The following is a 19987-nucleotide window of genomic DNA, read 5'->3' as shown; positions in this document are numbered from 1 at the left end:
TAATTGGAAGGCAATCCTCACAGCTCAGGAACGCAAACTACAACTGTAGACAGACTGCTTTGTTCAAGTCCTCTTTTTTTCCAATAGCCGATCTCTGCTACGCACACCACCTGCTGATTGACTGATACTTTGCCCCCTCCTTCATGGAAAAAGATACCCACATAAAAAGCCCAGAAGAAGTAAAACCCTCTTTTGCATCATCTCTAAAAGTTACATCATGATTTTTTTTTTAAACTATATACAGTCAGAGAACCTAATTCCATAGCAGTTTAAAATACCTCTCAGAGGGCAGAAGCATCAGTTTTATTTGGGCAAGGACAAGATCATTGCAATAACACACCACCCTATTTACTCATCTTGTTAAGGTTGCCTGCAGATAAAGAATTCAAATTCTCAAGTGGATGAACTGTGAATAATCTTGAATATGGGGAAATTAAGGCAGGAAATAAAAGAGTTGGTAGTTCCAAACCATGCATTTAATTCAAATGGAAGTTGCAGAAAGAATAAGACTAATGATTTCTTCCATGCTTAACTGCAGACCTTCTGATCTCTAAAAATGAGGGCTCTACGGCTTTGAGAAGATTGAGTTCACTTTCTGCAATCCTTCCTCTCCCTGTCAGCTCTTCTTGCTGGAGGAGGTAGGGAAAGTAGTATTTGTAAGAGTACTTAACAGTTGATTGCTACTTCACGGTTGCTACTGTATTGGGCCATACACATCTCAGAGGAAATGTCTGAATAAGACTTAAGCTCTGTGTCTAGCTGGTCAACTGTTTCTTCAGCCTCCCGACAGATGAGCGAACATGCACTTAGCCAGTGCCTGGAAAATGAACACAAAGTGCCAGAAGTTTATTATTGCGCCTCCTCCTGTGTCTCCAGACATCTGCATAGAACAACCACCGCAAGATCAGTCTCTTCCTCTTTCACCAAGGTTTGACGAAATGTTATTTGTTACTTCCATATGTGTACTCCAGAATCAAATATTGAGTCAGCAGGGAGACATGCAAAGAAATTCCACCACTGAACAGTTTTACCAAATATGATTTTTAATGAAGATATCCAGGACATGTTTTATTCCAGCAAAACAGTTTTCAAGTTACAAGACTGAAGGCACATATTTGTGAATCCATGGTGCAAAATTTGACACTTTTGTGTAGACACCAGGGAAATTTGGTCTTCCACATCCATAACCCCAGCTAACAATGCCAGTCAAAAACCATTTTCCATCTCTGTTGCTTTGACACGACAATGGTCCACCGGAATCACCCTAAAAAGAACATATTGAGTTGTATGTGTTTACAAATACAGATTACTAAAACTGGGACAAAATTCCACAGAAGATATATTGCCCGAGTAATGCCAACAGCAATTATATTTTCCCATTCACTCAGTTCAAACCATCAGATAGTCAACAGGGTTTTTCTTCTTGAAGGAGATGGGATTGCACAGTTGTACCAAAATTTGATCTTTCAAAAGGCAGAGGACTAGCTCTCCCTCTTTGAAGACAATAATAATAATATTACATTTCATGAACTAGGTTTAAAATGCACAATTAACTTCCTAGCTTCAAACTTACAGCTAACTCCAAAACCTGCTACTTAATATGCACATTCATTTATAGGTTACATACCTAAGGACTCAAAAAATAGTAAGCTTCTTTAAAAAATACAAAAATTAAGGTGCAATTACAGTATAATAATAACTTCTTTCAAATTAAAGGTAAACAGAAACAGATTGGATCCCTCGGTTGATTTTTTTTTTTTTTTTATTAAGTAGGAAAAAAACCTAAGTGTTGTCCTCTAGTAGATACAAGCCAGCAAGTAATGTTTAGGGACACACAATGTCTTTTTAATTAGGGCAGCTGAAGTCTGTTATAGACTTCAAAGTTTTATACAGCATAGCGTAATTCTATGATACAGGACAATGCAAATAGTACCCTTCCCTGATATGGTATTCTTGTAGAAATATATTGGCAGACATTCAGGGGAAAAAAAAAAAAGTGCCACCATTTCAGGAAAGTCTCTTGGACCAAGCTTATACTTTCTTGTAAGACTCTGCTGTAGACACAACTTCTCTGAAACAGAGAGCTAGTAGCAAATTAAACTTTACCAAAGCATTGGATGCAATAAAGGATTTCCAAAAGCTAAAGGTGAGTTGGTTAAATTTAAATGTTTTGCGAGAGAAGCGCCTTACTTCTAGACATACATTTTGTTAGAGCTAGCAAACTATTTGCTTTAACTTTATAGGATCTTAGGATATGCAGGTTGGCAGGGACATTAGGAGATGATCTAAGTAAAGCCACCTGCTGTTCAAAGCAGGATTATCTTGAATTGCCTGAAAAAAAATGTTAAACATCTAGCTTAGAAGATCATTTTTTCCATCCTTGACAATTATGATTTTGCATTTAGAGAGTCACATTTTCAACTTTTTTCTTTAATTCCTGGGACAAAAGAAAAGTCGAACACCAGTATTTTTCACAAAACAGAAATCCCACATTTCGGTCAGCTCTAACAACTGCCAGACACAGTCACACATCATTTGCCCTTACAGAAATGCAGTCAGAAGACCTGTAAATTGTGCCTTTCCTTGGCTCTATATTGAGTGGCCAGACATAACTAGAGAAACAAATTCTCCAGTTTGTGAAAATGAGGCTTAATGTCAATGGTCTCACTAATCTCTAAAAAGCAGCTAGTGCATTATACTCCTTCAGAAAGCTCTCAGACATTGCTTGACCTGACAGTCATTGTGGTCTCTCTCACTTTTATGTAGACCGGTGAAAGCCAGAACATCTTGAACATCTTGAAGGTCCAGATGTCCATCATGAAAAAAGAAAAATAGTAGTTTTACTACTATTTTAGCAATAAATTTACTACTATTTTAGTAGTAAATATATATGGTTTATATAAGTTCTATATACGATAATATAGCATATATAACATACATAATATAAAATAAGATATACTATGCAAATATATATATTGTGTATGTGTATATATATATATATATATATATAGTTTTTCTACTATTCCCTAGAAATAAATTCAGAACTTTACATTTTTTATCTTTCAGCATTTCCAGATCAGATTTATTATACATTTGAAAATTTATGCCTAGTTGTCTGCACCTCAACACATAGCCCTGTAGTTCCAAGTTGGGAGGGAGGGATCCTGAAAAAGGGACAAGCTAGTTTCTCAGTTTTTTCTTCAACTGAGAGACCCTTGTACCAAAAATTGCCTGACTTCGACTTGTTAGTGGGACTTGCAAATTGACTGGCCCTTGGCCTGCAACTGAAAATGAGTGATATTATTCAAACACATAAAGCAGCAAAACTCTGATAGCACCCAGATGACAGATTTGCTGATAGAGAATTCTTACATTGCTGTTTTTCAGAACTGACCACAAAGTGGTTTGCCAGACAGTTCTTACACCTCATCATGCAACAACAAAAGACAAGATAAACTCTAAGCAAGGTGTGCTAAAATACTTACTTTGCATCCATCTCTTTTCCCAGACATTAGTCCAGCACAAAACATCCTAGCTGTGATAATCCCATATGTGGAATGACATAACGTTTGGTCAATAATTTCTACCTCTGCTTTCTGAAGAATTGCCGAACCTTCATCATCTGGAAAACAAATTGAAAGAAGGATGATTCAACAGAGATTAGCGTTTTACTCATCTATGGAAAGGCAAAACAAGAAGTCTTCAGAAAATATCCACAGATACTTTTGACCTCGAAGTTATTCCAGATTCCAAACAACTAACTGTAACAGCACAGAAAACTACTTAAGTATTAGGCATTTATGTAACGTGATCTTGGTCCTTTGGCCACACCAGATACAATGGCATAATCACTAGGGTTGACCAAAGACCTTTTTCTAATGCCTTTTGCAAAATGTCTCAAGATTTCTTAATTTGTTCTCTTTTTATTTTTAAAGGGATGCAGGATTTTACAAAGATATTTGGATCATCACAAGGCAGATTTGCAATTAGAGTGGTGTCTCTGAAGGGGCTGGATCCAAAATTAAAAGTATGAGTCAGAATTACAGAATGCAAATTGCTCTTTTGGCAGTGTAAAGGACTTGGACGTATCTCAAATTTGCCCCCCTCTGTCAGAAAATTTTGCTAAAATACCTCTTTTCTGTAAAATACATACTTCTGGAAAAACAGAATTAAATTGAATTGTCCCCTTCTTTCAATACTACAGCTCTAATAATATCACCAGGTGATCCTCTCAAAATCTGGATATAACCAAAGAAATTTCACCAACGTATTCAAATATGCAAGTGCTGGTTTACATCATGAAACTGTGTGAGAATTTGATAAGGCTAGTATGTAATAAAGTATACTTAAAAAATACTTAAAAGACTGATTTAGCAATCAAATTGTATAAACTAATGAAGGGAAGAGAGAGGAACAGGGAAAAAGAAATCCCTTTTCTTTCTCAGGCATCACATTTATCTTTCAAATAATCAGCTTTTAAATTGCATGGGTGACTAGCCAGTAGGCCAAAGAGAGACTCTGCACCACATCACACGTCCGTACCACCATCCTTTCCTGGCAAAGTGGCTCACAGCTGTTCATAGAGAGGCTAAATGTCATTTGGCAGGTGGTAATTCTGGCTGCGAACATCAAGTCAAAATGCTGGAGGTTAACTACCTGTTGCTGCCTCACAGCACGAGTTCGCCTCTCCTACTTTTCAGCGAGAGCGGCAGAGTGGCCGGGCCGGCATGCTGCCGGCAGCCCTGAGAGGGCAGGCGAGGCCAGGCTAGAGCAGCCTTGCAGGCAGAAGGTACCAGTATTCGCACTAGGGAAGAGGCAGCTCAGGACAAGGTGACAGGAGGGCCAGGCCTACCCCTACCATGGGGCAGCCTGCCATTACGGGGTGGCCATTTTGCCAATGGGGTGGCCATTTTGTCAAGCCGCACTCGGAAGACACAGCTGGCACCTTCACAGCCAGGGTCGGTGCCACAGGGCTGTTCAGCCTACAGAGGCTGAAGGCAGGAGGAGGGAGACTTAGCAGTTTCGTCCTCCTGTGGCGAGCAGCAAAGGGTCCATTTAGGCACACTAACACACCTCCAAGAGTAACAAAGGGGAAAAATAATACCGTGTTATTTCTGAGTAAGTGTAGCTCCCTGCAAGTCTTGGCCAACAACACAAGCACACAGGACTTCCAGATCCACAGGATCAGCAGCCAATTTTCCTGAGCATATGAAAGTATGTGCATGCAGGAATCTACTTCCATAGGACAGCAAATTCAAAACATGACGATTTTCTGCACAACTCAGCCATGCAAGAAAAGCAGGTGTCCTGTGCACACACTCACAGCTGTGAAGGCTGCCGTTTACCTGGGAACAAAATTATCTCAATTGAAGTTATAAAACTCACCAGTTTCCTGCTTTTGGCCCCAACCTGTTATCCAGCACTTGTCACCGCTGCGGACTTTGTGCGAAGAGGGAGGCACACAGACCGGCTGGATGACATGGCTCATTGCGTCCGGCCAGGGCTTGCTCAGCTGCAGCAGCGCAATGTCATAGTCGTAGTTCCTGCTGTTGTAGTATTCGTGGACGATGATCCGTCTCACCATAGATACAAACTTTGCATGGCCTTGTGTTTGCATCCCCAGGTGAGCACGCCACGCTCTGGGGTCAGCCAGCCTGGTTGGGTGCAAACAAACAAGCTCTCTCTTTAAAAAGTACCCCAAAACACCCCCCAACAGCAGGGCAGTTGAAAGATGAGGGCACATCCCGCCTCGGTGTGGTTCAAACTCTGGAAGCTAAAGGTGTTTGGGGACACTGGCGATGCTTGGGACAGAGCTAGGGGGAAGACTGCTTACTTGCTCCCTTGAAAGCAGTGAGCTGCAGACACAAGCCATTCTTTCGATATCACTGATGCCCCGCAGTAAGCAGCTCCCACAAAGTGGAGGCTGACCTGCCAGGGCCATTCACCTTCCTCAGTGTTCATACCGCCTACAATCCGAGAGATGGGATTGCTGCTCTTGCTGCTGCCACAACCTGCAAGGGATATTTCAGGTTATAATCTCCATCCCCAGTGCTTCCCACATAGGGCATGAAAGAATCTTGGCACTTTGAAATGTTTTGAAATCTATTTCCTTGCCCTGCTCTAGTCAGAAAACTTCTCTATTTGGCTGCTCTATTCCTGAAACAAGAGGTGACTCCACAAAAAAAGGCACTGGCCTGGGAAATTAAATAAGTCTCTTTTCTAGCTCTGCTGCAGAAATTGGCCTCTAAATGTTTCTTGTGTCAGAAACGTCAAAGGATCCATTGATTTAATAAGCATCAAAATGAATATATACAAATAGATAATCCCTCATCTCTTTTTAATACTGTCAGCCCTGAACTGAAAGGAGTCCATCAGGAAACAAGGAAGTTCAGCATCATCAGGACACTTAGTTCTTGCCAAAAACAGTATGAATGATACAAGAAAAATGTTTATAGTAGTAGCCGCATGTCTGGAGTTTGGTCATTCATAATTTCAGAAACCAGGTGCATGGAAACAACTGAAAGTCTGAAAATGTTGTATATTACTAATTCAGAGGCGAAGAAGTCATGTCTCAGCACAAAAAGCTGCACACTATAATTTGAAGAGCAACAGAGAAAGATCCCTCTGTAGGGGTCCCATCCCTAGTGCATGCACATAAAGCCTCTACTCAGGAGTTTTAGTCCCACACAGGTGTTAACGCTTCTGGGCACTTTCCGGCACTCAGCCAGAGAGTCAAAAGCAACATTAATGTTTCCAAAGACCAGTGGTCATATGGCTAGTCTTTCAAGATGTCCTACTGATCCAAGGCAGGTGTTGGCAGGTTTGACATACAGGTAGCACACCAGAAGCAGCTGAGGGCCAGACAAAATACCTGAGAATATTCAGTTTAAGCAACTAATCCTAACCCCACCTTCATTGCTACTGCAGTAACAATCACCTGGTTACTTTAGAGCAAAACAAACTGAAAAGCTTGTACAGAGGTTACTTAGGAAGATTTGAGACTAGAACCTAGCTTGATACTATGAAATATTGGGGTCTTCATGATCCAGAACAGATAGGTAAGTGAAAAGTTTATCTCATTGCAGCTGTGTCACTCCTGAAGTTCAAATACAGTCTGACTCCAACAGAAGTACATGACACTGCTGCAGGCAACAAAAATGCTGCCTTACCAGCTACCCAAGTTCACTCTGCAATTAACCCTGCTTCCCTGCTCCTTAACATAGCTACAATAAGCATTACAGCTGACTAAGACTCCCCATAACAGTAAGCTCACCTTCCCACAAGAACTTAGGAAATTCTGCAACCAGACCTGAAGTAAACTGATAGCTGATCATTGCCCCACTATCACTGAGAGGATGCAATAAAAACCCAATACTCGCTGCATGAGTTGTACCCACTCCAAAACAGGAAGAAACAAAGGAGTTTATTGTGTAAAACGTTCAAAGTTCAAAAAGATGAACACTTGAGAGGGACTTACTGCAGCTGCTTTCATCACTTCCATCAGCACAGTCCACAGTCCCATCACACTTTGCATTTTGTTTCCTAATGCAAATATTATTCCCGCACTTAAATGTGTGGTTGGTGCAAGGAACACCTGAAATAGTTGTGGCAGGGGGAAGAAAAAAAAACAAAACAAAACAAAAAAAAGACTATTGGCTCAGCTTAACACATGAAGACGTGTCTGCACAGATAAAAGATTCATACATGTATTAACAGATAGGAGGGAACATAGCAAAAAAGCACTTTGGCTGGGATGGCTTAAACCAATCTCTAAGTAGAATAAACTGTTCAAGTAGAACTGCATCTATACTAAGGCTTGCATCGAACTGGCTGAGTCTGAACAAAGATTTCCTCCCATCCTTTCCCATAGCACTAATGAACATGGATATAGTAGTAAAAACTTACCTGTAGAGCAAGTGTTGGGCTAGAAAGAGAAAACATCCAGTACTCTGGAAAGAAGCCCTCCTTTATATTTCAGTATTAAATATGAAATGAAAGACTAGTGAAAGCAGCCTTACTAATTGTATTCAGTTAAACTGCAACCCCAGCCTTGGCATTTTCCTATTTCCCTGTGTCTCGCAATAAATGAGGCCGCTCAAACCCAATCTATTTTTCTTGTCAACACACAGAAGTATTCTGTAACCCTTTACACAGACTGTCTAGTCAAGTAGGTTAAAAAACATTACTTTTCTTTAAAAAAGTTACTTGCAGCACTTCCCAGTTGTGCTCCCTTTCACATGTCATGGTGTCCATTTATTCTAAAAAGTTAAAGAAATGGCCGACTCAAAACTTTCATGTGCTTGATGCTGAATTTATAGCTTCCACAGCAATTTAAACACATTAACCCTATAACCCTGAAAATTGCTCCAGGGAAACTATCATTTTTATGGTTATTTTACAGATGGTAAAACAGATCCCAGAAATAATTTGCACAGATTATGCTTTAAAGAGATAAAATCTGGGATTCAAGCTTTAAATCCCTGGATCCCCATCCTGCACCCAGAGTACTTAATTCTTCTGCCAGTATTTTGCTGAAACAGATGTTCATAAGCTCATTAGAAAGAAACAGTTTAAAATCAGTAACAGCTTGTTTATAAGCATATCAGAAAACTGAACAGAATTATATAGCCTGAGTTAGATTTGGTAGTGCTTCTTAACTCTTCGAATACGGCATCCAGTATTCAAGTCAGGATTGGGTAGATAATAGAAGAGAGGAAAAAAAAAATAATCAAGAGAGTAGCCTTACTGTGGGTGCAGTTCTGCTCATCTTTTCCATTCTCACAATCACTTACTCCATTGCAGGCAAGCAGGTTATCCAGTATGGCAAAGCTGGAGTTACAGTTCTGCTCAGGGACAACTTTAGATACATAAGTCAAATCAGCTACAGAAGCGTGCTTGTAATGCTAATACTACCTTCTGACTGTACCCAGGTACTACTTTCATAGCTTTACTTCATGATACAAGGATGAATATGAGTGCCACATTATGCATGGAGAAAATAAAGTACGGAAGAGTTCAGTGATCTATCCCAGTTCACACATTGCCTCAAGTGGAGTGACCCAAGTTGTAATGCTCTTTCACCATGGACGTTTATTATCACTCTCATCTACTCTATGCACCACAATTTGTCATTCCACCACAAAGATAAAGTAACTCATCTCAAAATAGAACAGAACTTCCTAAGTACTAGCGTTTATCACGAGGAAAAACTAAAATATAACCTATTACAGCTATTTTTGCACATCTAACTTTCTTCCTCGTGCTTTCCAGTATCTTCATCATTCTTAGTTTCATCCCTTGCTAATTAACTATGAATTAAGCACTCAAGAGACTGACCAATAGTCTGTACCTGGAGATACAAAGGAAGCTGGAAATACCTTCCCCCCCCCCCAAAAAAAAAATTCACCTTGTTTCAGCTGCCTTCTAAGACTAGAGAATACATTAATTGGGTTTTCCAGTCAAGATCTCTGGTAACTGAATACAAACCACAAAAGAGTTCATCACTTTCATCGAAGCAGTTGTTTATCCCATCACAACGCTGCATCTGCTGGATGCATAAGCCAGTAGAACACTTGAAATGTTCAGGTGGACATGCTGGAAGTAAAAAAAAAAAAAACAAACAAACAAACAAAAAAAAACAAAAAAAACAAAACAGCAACACACAAAACAAAAACAAAACAAAAACACAACAAAAAAAAAACCACCAAAAGCAATTTAAAAGTTTTCTTTTCCCAAATATTGCCAGCTCTTTTCACTTTACAGTCACTAAGCTGTTCCAAGGAATGGCAAAATTGATCTAAACTTAATAGTTTGTATGCATTGCCAGCACTTAAATTGAGTTCAGATGTTGCAAACTGGGATTTTAAGAAGTAGTAAAAACATCTCTGAAGTTCCAGTTCAGCCGTTACTGCAATATGTACTGCAGGCTCTAGACTAGGACTGGACCAAATCAGCCAGCGCTTTATGGTGCAACACAAGACAGCTTAGAATGCCATCTTCTTTTAAAGGACACTCACTTTCAATAACCAAAATTTGCAGCACTTTGCAACTTCAGTTAGTAACCTGTATTGAGGTGACTTATGAATTACATAAATGTTTTCTTTTAAAATAAAATCATGAAGTTACCATCTTTTTACATACTCCACATATATGCAATGCATAAAATTGCTCTAATGTGACAAGTAGCTGTGACTAGAAAGCATTGCTTCTCTACTGCTTCAACAGCATGAATACGTAAGATCAACACAGGGGAAAAAGTAAACAGTTGTCTGTTTCAGGACTTGAAAAAACTCACAGTCAGTAGGCTATTTTATCAACATTTTGAGATGTTTTGTCAGCTTGGATTTCTACTTGCACACAAAGTATTTAAACTGATGAAAACACTGGAATAAGCAGTTGGTTATTTGGTACTCTCTGTTGTCACCTGGAAGTCTTTGTAGTAATAGAAACATTACAGACAAAACCTTGGGGATGAAAACAAACAGGAACAGCAGACTTCAGCTGACTGCACCGTGGCCATAGCCACACAGAAAGCTTTAAGGATTGTGCAGAAGAGAGCAAACTGCGTGCATACAGGAAACCAGAGCATGCTGCACCTGCCCACAAACCTTAGCTGCGTAGCCTTGGTGAGCTAGAAAAGGCTCTTTGTTCCCTCGTCACCTGACTTAGTAAGATTAGAAAATAAAATAAACAAAATCCCAACAGGGAATTTCCTGCGTAAACCCAATAAAGTTCTACTGGACCTGAAAAATGCTGCTTCACGGGTCTGAAATGCAAAGATGGGTTGAAAAACATAAAATCCATCTTACGCTGGCTGATGTTATAGCTGCCATACTCCACCAGAAGTGGCTTCTCTGAGACCTTCGAACTGCACTGAAGCTCGATGTTGACAGCAGAACTTGCAACGTGGAAGACTGTTTGGTGATCAACATAATAACCGCAGTACCTGAAAGTGTTCAATGGAGTTCTAGAGCAGCCTTCACATCACACTTGCCTTACATACAATTTAAAGGTCACCATCACTGAAATTCAGCAATACGGTCAGCTGCCATACTTTAATTAAGAACCAAAATCTGAAACAGTACCCAAATTCCCCAAAATGCTGGTTATAATCCTTCATGACCACACATATACAAGCAGAATGTTTTGCCAGAAAGTCTAGAGGAATGGAGATGTAATGAAGAAATTTATCGAGACAAACATGGATACTTTTGTCACCACTTCTGATATCTGTTTTCAAAAGATCTGTATTTTTGGGAAGGCTTAAGCAAATTTGGTGGGAGGAGAAATGTCAACACAGCGCAGAGTAAATTTACCTGCTCCGATTTTGAGGATTGCCCCTAAAGAAGAAAGCACAAAGGCATTGGGATAAAATTGGTCCAACTACTTTGGAGGCAGAGGGGAATAGATTTAGGGAAACTGAAAATATTTCTAAGTAGTCACCCAGCCTTCATCCACCATTAACATTTTGGAATTTTACCTTTGAATGTCCTGTCTTCAAATGACTAGTCTAGATGGAAAAAAATCCTTTGGGTGTGCACCTACTTTAAGCTGCCGTTTTGGCAGAGGTTCCTGGGCTTCTGCCTAGGTGCCACTTAACTCAGAGAAACCTAAATGCTCCCTGATGTCAGCAAACATTTAATCCGTCCATTGCTAATGCATGTCTATTGCCCCTTTCATCAAAGATGCCAAAGGTGTTGCAACTGACATTTAGATGCTACTTTGGGGGGGGGGGGAGCAAACAACAAACCAAAACCTCTTTAACAAGGAAAGGTTGCTGGAGCATGCTTTAAAAATTGGGGAGTTTTAACTGTAGTAAACCAGTGAACATTGACAGTACAGGTTGTTCTAGAAGTAGAAATAAGGACCCTGTCCTCTGTTCCACTAAAACACTCCCAAAATGCGGCACTTATGAGAAAAACGTCTGGCTTTAAGACTCCTGTCAAGAAAAGTACTTATCAGACTAAATAGGTTTAAGAGCAAAAGCAGCTGTAGTGATTCTTAGCACACTTGGCACACGCACTTGCAGTTAGAATGAACTCAAAGAACATGAAAACGAATTATTGTATTGTTAAATGGACTAAGATCCAGAGGTAAATATTTCCCTTGTTTATTTTGGCAACACCAAGCATTGCACCAGGACTACTCTTCATCTCAACGAATGCAGGGAAATTGGGCAGTGATTTCTACGTGGATAGATGTTGCCTGGTGTCCTGCGCACCCCACTGCAGCATGCCATAGGGAATGGCCATGCTCACTCATATGTTTCTGTATGTGCTTTGTTTCACCCCATGGAAATGAAAAGTCTTTTTAACAGATCGAGGAGACTTTGTTCCAGCAATGTGAAAAATAAATGAACAAAACAAATAAAAAAATAGATTTTTTACACATGCTGAAGACAGATGCAAAGAAGATTTAATGTAATAGCTTTCTACTATAATAAATTGTCAAAAAAAAAGTCAGGGCTGAGTGAAGACTTCCTGCTACAGGAAGTCTCATTCTCACTCATTTTACTCTCTGTCATCAATTTTCCCAACCTAAACCAGCCCGCCAAAGTGCATAGCAAAATGCCACCTAACCATTTGATTCCCCTCAATTAGCCCATAGACATTTTCTACATTTCCCCTTCTGTCAATGACTTAGACAACTTCCCTCCAACAAACCTCTAGCACCATGTAAAAAAAAAAAAAAAAAAAAAAAATATGCAGGCTGCATTGACCACTTCTCAGCCACAACCATGAAACAACCTCATCTTGCCAGAAGCAGAGAAAGCTCCTGCCAATCTGTGGAAGAGCTGAGACAGCTACATCAAGGAAGCTATCTCCTGTACACAGTGAGAAATGCCATATGCTTGTGGGATTTGTAAGACAGAGCTACAGATCCTTAGGAGCCTTCTACTGGTGTTTTACTAGGCATTTCTCCAGGTCCAGGGCAAACGGAGGTTGCAAAGCACCATCTGCAACTCTGTGCCATTGCTACAGAGAGAAACTAATTAAGGGCATCCTGTCCCATATATTGAAGCAGGGAGTGGGATACCTTTACAGGGGATGAGTAGATACATGCATCCTGTAGCAGAGACAATGGGATGTTGCATCAGCTCCTTCAAGAAAAATAAAACACTGGCAACCTCTTTGTTCACATAAACTTCTAATGGTCTGCTCACAGAGACTCATTGATATTTCTGCCTATGAGAGTTTCAGCAAAAGCAGTTCATCAAGCTGTAACTCCTCTGACTAGGCAAAGGAACATTTGCATGTCCGCAGGAAGAAAGACGAGGAAGAACTGCATGGTTATGTTCTGTGTCTCTGGTTAGATAAAGTTGTCCCTAGAGGTCTGAAGGAACCTTATCTGCAACATCTTCACAGTAGCAGTCTTTATTTATCAAGATCAGTCTCCTGAAGCTTCTTAACCCTTCTTACCTAAGATAGCAGAATATGCATGCTATAAGCTGCAATTGCAGGAAGCTGAAAAGGTGGGGTTCCCCCCCCCCCCCCCCCATTTCATTAACCATTAAAATTTGGAGAAAACAAACAAACAAAAAAATCAAATATCAAAATGTTTCATGCTTTAAATAATTTTTTTTTCCATAGAAAGTAGACATAGAACAGAAAAATCATAGAGGTTCAAAAGCCTTATTTTCAGTGAAAAAGACACTTTCAAAGGAAAACCTGTCTTGGTCTACTCATATCATCAGCAACTTGCAACAGAAATCAGGAGCATGTGTTCTTGTGCAGTGCTTCAAAAGTAACCCCGAGTCCATTTCTAGGGGACTTACTCATTTGATTCTGTGGAATGTGTAATTGGTAGGCTTATTTAAAGCTGCTCTTAAATATAGAGAATCCTTACAATATGAACCCATCATTGTTTTTTTTTCTCTCCAGGTTTTGCCTTTATTTGATTCATATCTCAGCCATACCTAATACCTCAAATCTTTCCAATTGCGTCATAAAAAGAACAACAAAAAAATCCACAAACACACCAAATGTCTGTTTGAACTGTTGTTTTTATGCGCCCATCTAGCCCAGCAACCAATTCCCATCAAGGCACAATTTTAGGAGCTTCAGACTAATTGAATTGTCTTTATATAAATACAACACGGTATCAAAGAATAGAGGAAGTTTTTTCTTCTCTCTGTAATTCTTTCAATTACACTCTTAAAGGCCTGACTGACTTTGCTTAGTTTCAGTAGTGAGTTCAGAAATTCAGTTTCAAGTCTGATCTTACTGAGGTTTCCATTTGCACAAAGTTTAGAAAAAAGGATTTAAGAAAAAATTTAAAAAATTCCAGCATCCTAGATCTAACCTTGTCTCATCATCCAGTGATTGAAAGATTACTTAAAAAATTGAGGAAAAAATGCGTGGAAAATGTGCATGGGAAAGCAGCAGTATTTTAATAAAAAATAACAGTAATATTTTAATAAAAAACACTTAAGAAATGCAGTGGTACCTTGGCAGCCAATCTGTGCGGTTTCTCTTTCAAGAGCCAGAGACAGGAATGCAGAAGCAGTTACTCTTCTATTCCCAATAATCTCATTGTAATAGCTTTCACTGAGAAGTTAATTAGGTTTGGTGTCCTTGTGAGCAGTCACAGAATTAAGTTACACTTAAAAGGGTTTTATCAGACCTTGTTCAATGATCCCAGAAAAGCCAGAATTATTTTTGGGTTCACGGGTCATCTGCCTTCACCCAACTCTTCCCATTTCTCTCTCTCCAGAGAGTACCAAAGGCTCTTGTTTTCGTCTTTCTGGTACTTTTCAACAGATTTTTTTTTTGTATGTATGTATGTATATATACATATATATATATATTTTACAAAGTTTCAGTTACATCATCAGCCAAGTGAAAGAATGGTAAGAGACACCAGTGAAGTATCTCTGTCTTTGTGGAAACTCTCCAAGTGAGCTGCAGTAGTGATGGGAAGTTTATTTGGGTAATGTTAGTTTAATAACCCATGCAGAAGTACTTACATGTGTTCGTTAATTTTCCACCATCCTCGCTCACAGCCTTTAATATTCTTCTCACTGATAGTATAGTTATGAAACTTCAGAGCTATACCAAGGCTCTTCCGCGGAGTCTGTTGTGAGCAAGAAAGACAGTGCAAGCAGTCTTCTTTTTCCTTTTGTGGACATAGTACACAAAAGTCTTTGGACTTATCTCAGCAATTACGGCAATGCCATGCTCTGAGAGCCCTGCTGACTTTGCCAGCTCAACAGCCAGCACTTGAGACACCTGCCAGCTATTCAGTCTTGAGTAAAAGCAAAGGTTGGCAAAGCCCCACCACAGCTGCAGGCTTTCTCCCTCTCTAGCCAACAGTCCTTTCATCTTCAAAAAGCCACTGGCCCTAGAAAGCAGCTTTTGTATCAAGATCAAAGCACTCAAAAACATCCAAATTTACTTGTGTAGGGACACACAGCCCCAGTGGATTGTTAGCTGAGATACTGCACTGAGTACCTGTGTCACCTTTGTAATGCTAGGAGTTATTTCTGCCACAATATTGTAGTCTTCTGCTAGCACCTGCTCAGCCAAGCATTCTTTAGCATTTTACAAAACATTTTTAAGCCCGGCACTATCATGAGGGTTCATAATTAATTAGGATTTCCTTTATTAAAAGGAGCAGAACCTCTTTTCAAGACAAGGCAGTGTTCCTTTAAAAACAAGGGCTGGTTCAGGACAAGAATCCAGAAATAGAAATTTTTCTCCTTCTCTCTTACAGAAAACATGATTTGGGCAATTAGGGAAGTTTCAGCATTGAACTAGTGAGAAATTAAACTGTTTTGAGAAATAAGTCTTAGGGGTTGCCCATGTTAAGTGTCCAGAAACTTTTCCCTCAGAAGTCCAGGGTGAATTGAAGACCTGAAGTTCAGCAAAAAAGTAATCGCCTTAGCTTTCCAGAAGAGGAAGAGGCTGGAGGTCATGGCAAGCTGGACTCGATTCAGATCAGTGTGATTCAATGTGGGCAATCACTAGCTTAACCAGACAGGAGTAGCATAAGCAGAAAGATGGGTAACCAGTGGACTGCACTGTATCCATTGCCAGATTCTTTAGAGGGGAAAACACTAAGGGCAAACTATAAGTCAAAGATCATATTTTAGCAGCATCAATAGGGAAACAGTAATGTCATCAGACAAGACGTGACAAAACTATTTTAAACAGATTTGCTTTCAGGAAAGTACCTGAAGAGATGCAGAAAAAGGATGTCAAGAAAAAACAGTCTGTGGGACTGTGCTGATAGGACAGAACATCTTAGGAGACAAAAATTTAATTTATTAAGCATAATAAAATAAACTGAGAAGAGATATCAGAGAAGTGGTGGTAATAACTAGGTTAGAGGACTCTTCTGTACATACTTTTTTTCCAAATTTTTGGGGGTGGGAAGAGGGGAATTAAAAACAGTAATGTCTTACATTCTCTGCCATAAAGCAATTCTGCAGGCCAGACATCAAAACTTATCTCAGCTCTTCACCTTTATAATAAAACAACTTAGGAACTATGTTCTCTTTGTTAAGAATAACTGCACAGAAAACCAAGAAAAACCTAACACAAAAAATCTGAGCACAACCAGCTATTCAGCTATCTCATTTCTATAAACTGCCACATCTGTAAGGATGCAGGTTACTCCCTACGCAATTTCTTCTGCTATACTCACAGGTTCTGTGTGTCCCAAACACACAACAGCACCTGAGAGAGAGAGAGATTCATGTTACCTGGAAGCTCCACGCACAAAGACAGTTTGGAGAATAATAGCTTGGGTAATAGGGACTTGTGATTCTCCCTTCATAGCCAATTTTCTCTTTCGTCACTATTGCTTTTCCACACCCTAGGGGAAAAAAAAAGGAGGCAAAATTTGGTAAACCTTAATATATTTCCAGCAAAGCTATTCAGTGGGTTAAGCATCCAAATTTATCAGAACTCTTCCACTGCAAAACAGGGCAGGTTAGGACTTATATTTATCTAGGTTCAAGCTGTAAAAAGATACCCTTCCCAATGATGCAGACAGACAAGGGGTGTAAAAATCTAGGAATGCTTGCTGGGCTCTGCAGGACCAGGAGAAGACATTGTGAAGTTTGTATCGGTTATTTCTCTGAAGGCAGTTCTGCAAACAAGTCTCCGTGAACAGTGTTGCACATCAATACATCCACACTGCTGTCGTACACGAGGGTCTCTAGTCTTAAAATGCAGCCAGTTAGAAGAGAAATGGACAATGTGCTAACCTAATCAGCCTCCTGGAAGCCCAGACTTCCTTGTATGACTGCTCAATGGATTTAGAGAATTCATTAAAACAAAACACACACACAGAAACCAACAAAGAAAACCCAGCCCTGAATTTAAACCAACCAACCAAAAATAACAGCCCTGAATTTAAGTTTACTTATGATGGAGAATTTATCACATGCTTTTACAGTGACATTTTAATGCTTAGTTACTCTCAACATGGAAAGCATGCAGCATCTTTTTGAGCAGCTTGAATTTCCTTGCATTGGATTGTGTTAGATTTTTCTCCTTGTGCTACTAGCGTGAGGTTCCTTGTACCATTTGTGATTATGATCTAACCAACTCTTAAAGCTTAAAGCAGTAAAAAGCAGATGACGGACTTGACGCACAAACATAACCGACTCCTTTGTGTTAATGAGGCAGAGACCGATAGAAAATGCAGACAAAGCTACTGAAGTTTTATTTTCTGAAACTAGTTTTTAGCGCTGAACTCCTTTCACCTTTAACATCATCACTGAGTCCCAAACCAGGAGAGAGGCCAGAGCAGAGCTACACCTGGAATAACAACTCCATCTACTGGCACACTGCAGTCCTGACGAGCTGAATTCAGTCAGTGCTGATTTCAGCCTTCTCCCTTCATATTTCATTTAAGGACAGCTAATCTGCACAGATTAAATTAATCAAGAGGAAGGCAGACACTCAGTAATGCAGAGGAGATGAAGGAGAGAGAGACACATTTAGAAAAAAAGAAAAGCTGAGATACAGGAATCATTTATCCATAGTCAGGAACATGACAGCCACTTTGGGATCTTAGACAGAAACAATACAATAAAAGCATTTCCAAACACAGAGCAAACCTACTTTCTTGTGTAATGACCTCAAAATACCCATGGAATTCTTTCCGTTCCTTTATTTGTGCTGCCTTAAACATTACCAGCATGAGATTATTTGTGGACACAAGTGACACCAACGAATCGGCTGGTTCACAAGCTCTGAGGGGGAAGAAAGGAGAGTATATACATAAGCAATTGGTAAAAAACAAACAGACAAAAACCAAAACAAAACCCCAACACATTGCTCTCATTCATGTGCATAAATTTTCCACTGGTGCAGAGCTTACCTACTTTCAATGCCTAGTATCGTAGAACCATAGAATCGTTAAGGTTGGAAAAGACCTCTAATGTCATCGAGTCCAACCAAAAATCAAATAAGTCAAATACTCAAATGAGTAAAAATGCTCTTAAACACAAGTACCTGTTACAAGGCCAGCTAGAACACAGGATTGGAAAGCTACTTTTTACAAAAAAAGAAAAATTGAAAACATGGAAAGGAAGATGGAATGGTTAACTCTATGAAATAATACTGACTTTCAGCCTTCACTCCAAGCAAAAATGAATGAAGCCAATAGTAAAGAAAGGCTTGTAGAAAATTTATTTTATTAGACCAACAGATTTAGCTTGGCACTGGGGATGTGGGAAAGACAAGCAAGTTATTCTTCAAGTCAGAAATGAAGAACGCAAGTCAATCAACTAGTCTTATAAAAAAAAGGTATTTTCCATATACATTACATAGCAGATAACCTCAGTCCTCCACAGATACTAACAAGTAAGTGAACATCATCTGCTGTTTTATAGACAAATCAGTGCGTGATTCAGATTACCAGAGGACAGCTCTCGAAGAGGACTGACAGGCCAATGCTCTTTTTTGAGGCTTATACACATGCTGGCAGGCCAGAGAAAAAGATTTCAGTGACCAAAACATTGAGCTCTTTGTCTACTTGATGGAGTTGGTGTCTTCACTTTTTAGTATAACAAAGCCCTATGAAACTAGTAACCGGGAATTTCAAACAAAAAAATCACCGAAGAAGCCTACCGGATCATGGGGGCGAGGAGGGGAATAATTTAAAAAGAGAAAAAAATAGTCCACATCCCTCAACCCATCAGAGCTTCAACTCTAGATTTTAATAACCCTCTAAACTACTCAAATAGAGCAGCTAAAAAAAAAACCCAAAAAACGCTGAACTGGTGAGTGACGGTAAGTATCCAAAAAATCACGAGACTTAGTTTTAGAACTTCAGTCATCATATGAAGAGCACTAATCTTCATATGGAAGAAGAGCTTGCTTAGCGGAGGAAATTTTGAGATTTTTCTTTCAGTTAGCATCTGTTTCCTGATAAGAAACAGAAAATTCCGTCCAGTAATGTGTGAACTTCTCATAGTTCTGCAGCTAGGTGAAGATGCACTCCAGTTGAAGAATAAAAAAGAATTTAAAGAATATTTAACTGTTTCTTTTATTAGCAAGATCAACTTTTCCACTTTTGTTAAAAAAAAAAAAAAAAGTATTTTGCCAGGTGTTGTGTGCATAACGCATGAAGATCAGAGTATTTTTATCAAAACAAACCAAAACCCACCAAAAATGCAGTCGACAAGTCTACAGAAAAACAGCCCAACTTATTGTCAATGACTTCTCAATGAAAATTTATACTCACCGGTACAGTATCTTATGTTTGATTGGCATCAGAGAGTCATAAATTGTTAATGAGTCAGTGATGCAGTTATCTGCTTCAATCTGAAGGGATACTATTGAAAGACGAATAAGATGGCCCACCGATGCAATCAGCTTAAAGTAGCAGATCGTTCCCCCTGAGGCAGCGCGGATATCCAGAGGAAAGCGCTTATGTAGGCGATCAGCATACAGATCATACATACAATTTGTTCCTGTGGAAATGTCACATTTTCAATACTGGACACTCACTACAAAGCTGTTAAATCCTCATG

At 39.5% G+C, this 19987-nt stretch overlaps 1 protein-coding gene across 2 annotated transcripts in view; it reads right to left on the bottom strand.

Moving 5' to 3' along the window:
* Nucleotides 1–433: 433 nt before the first annotated feature.
* Nucleotides 434–19987, bottom strand: part of TMPRSS7 (transmembrane serine protease 7) — a 43087-nt gene continuing 23533 nt past the window's right edge. For both annotated transcript variants that reach the window (XM_087757170.1, XM_087757171.1), the window contains exons 7-18: nt 19699–19927; nt 18072–18202; nt 16703–16815; nt 14966–15072; nt 10809–10945; nt 9487–9594; nt 8747–8857; nt 7478–7594; nt 5834–6011; nt 5386–5654; nt 3486–3622; nt 434–1264 (exon numbers count right to left, since the gene is read on the bottom strand). In XM_087757170.1, the coding sequence (XP_087613296.1) occupies nt 1094–1264; nt 3486–3622; nt 5386–5654; nt 5834–6011; nt 7478–7594; nt 8747–8857; nt 9487–9594; nt 10809–10945; nt 14966–15072; nt 16703–16815; nt 18072–18202; nt 19699–19927 (1808 nt within the window). In that variant the 3' untranslated portion in view covers nt 434–1093. The remainder of the gene's footprint in view (nt 1265–3485; nt 3623–5385; nt 5655–5833; nt 6012–7477; nt 7595–8746; nt 8858–9486; nt 9595–10808; nt 10946–14965; nt 15073–16702; nt 16816–18071; nt 18203–19698; nt 19928–19987) is intronic.

This window comes from Nipponia nippon, unplaced genomic scaffold, assembly GCF_047370975.1.
Source record: "Nipponia nippon isolate SJK-2023a ecotype South Korea unplaced genomic scaffold, ASM4737097v1 scaffold_2, whole genome shotgun sequence".
NCBI lineage: Eukaryota > Metazoa > Chordata > Aves > Pelecaniformes > Threskiornithidae > Nipponia > Nipponia nippon.
This window is presented reverse-complemented; position numbering and strand designations above follow the sequence as displayed.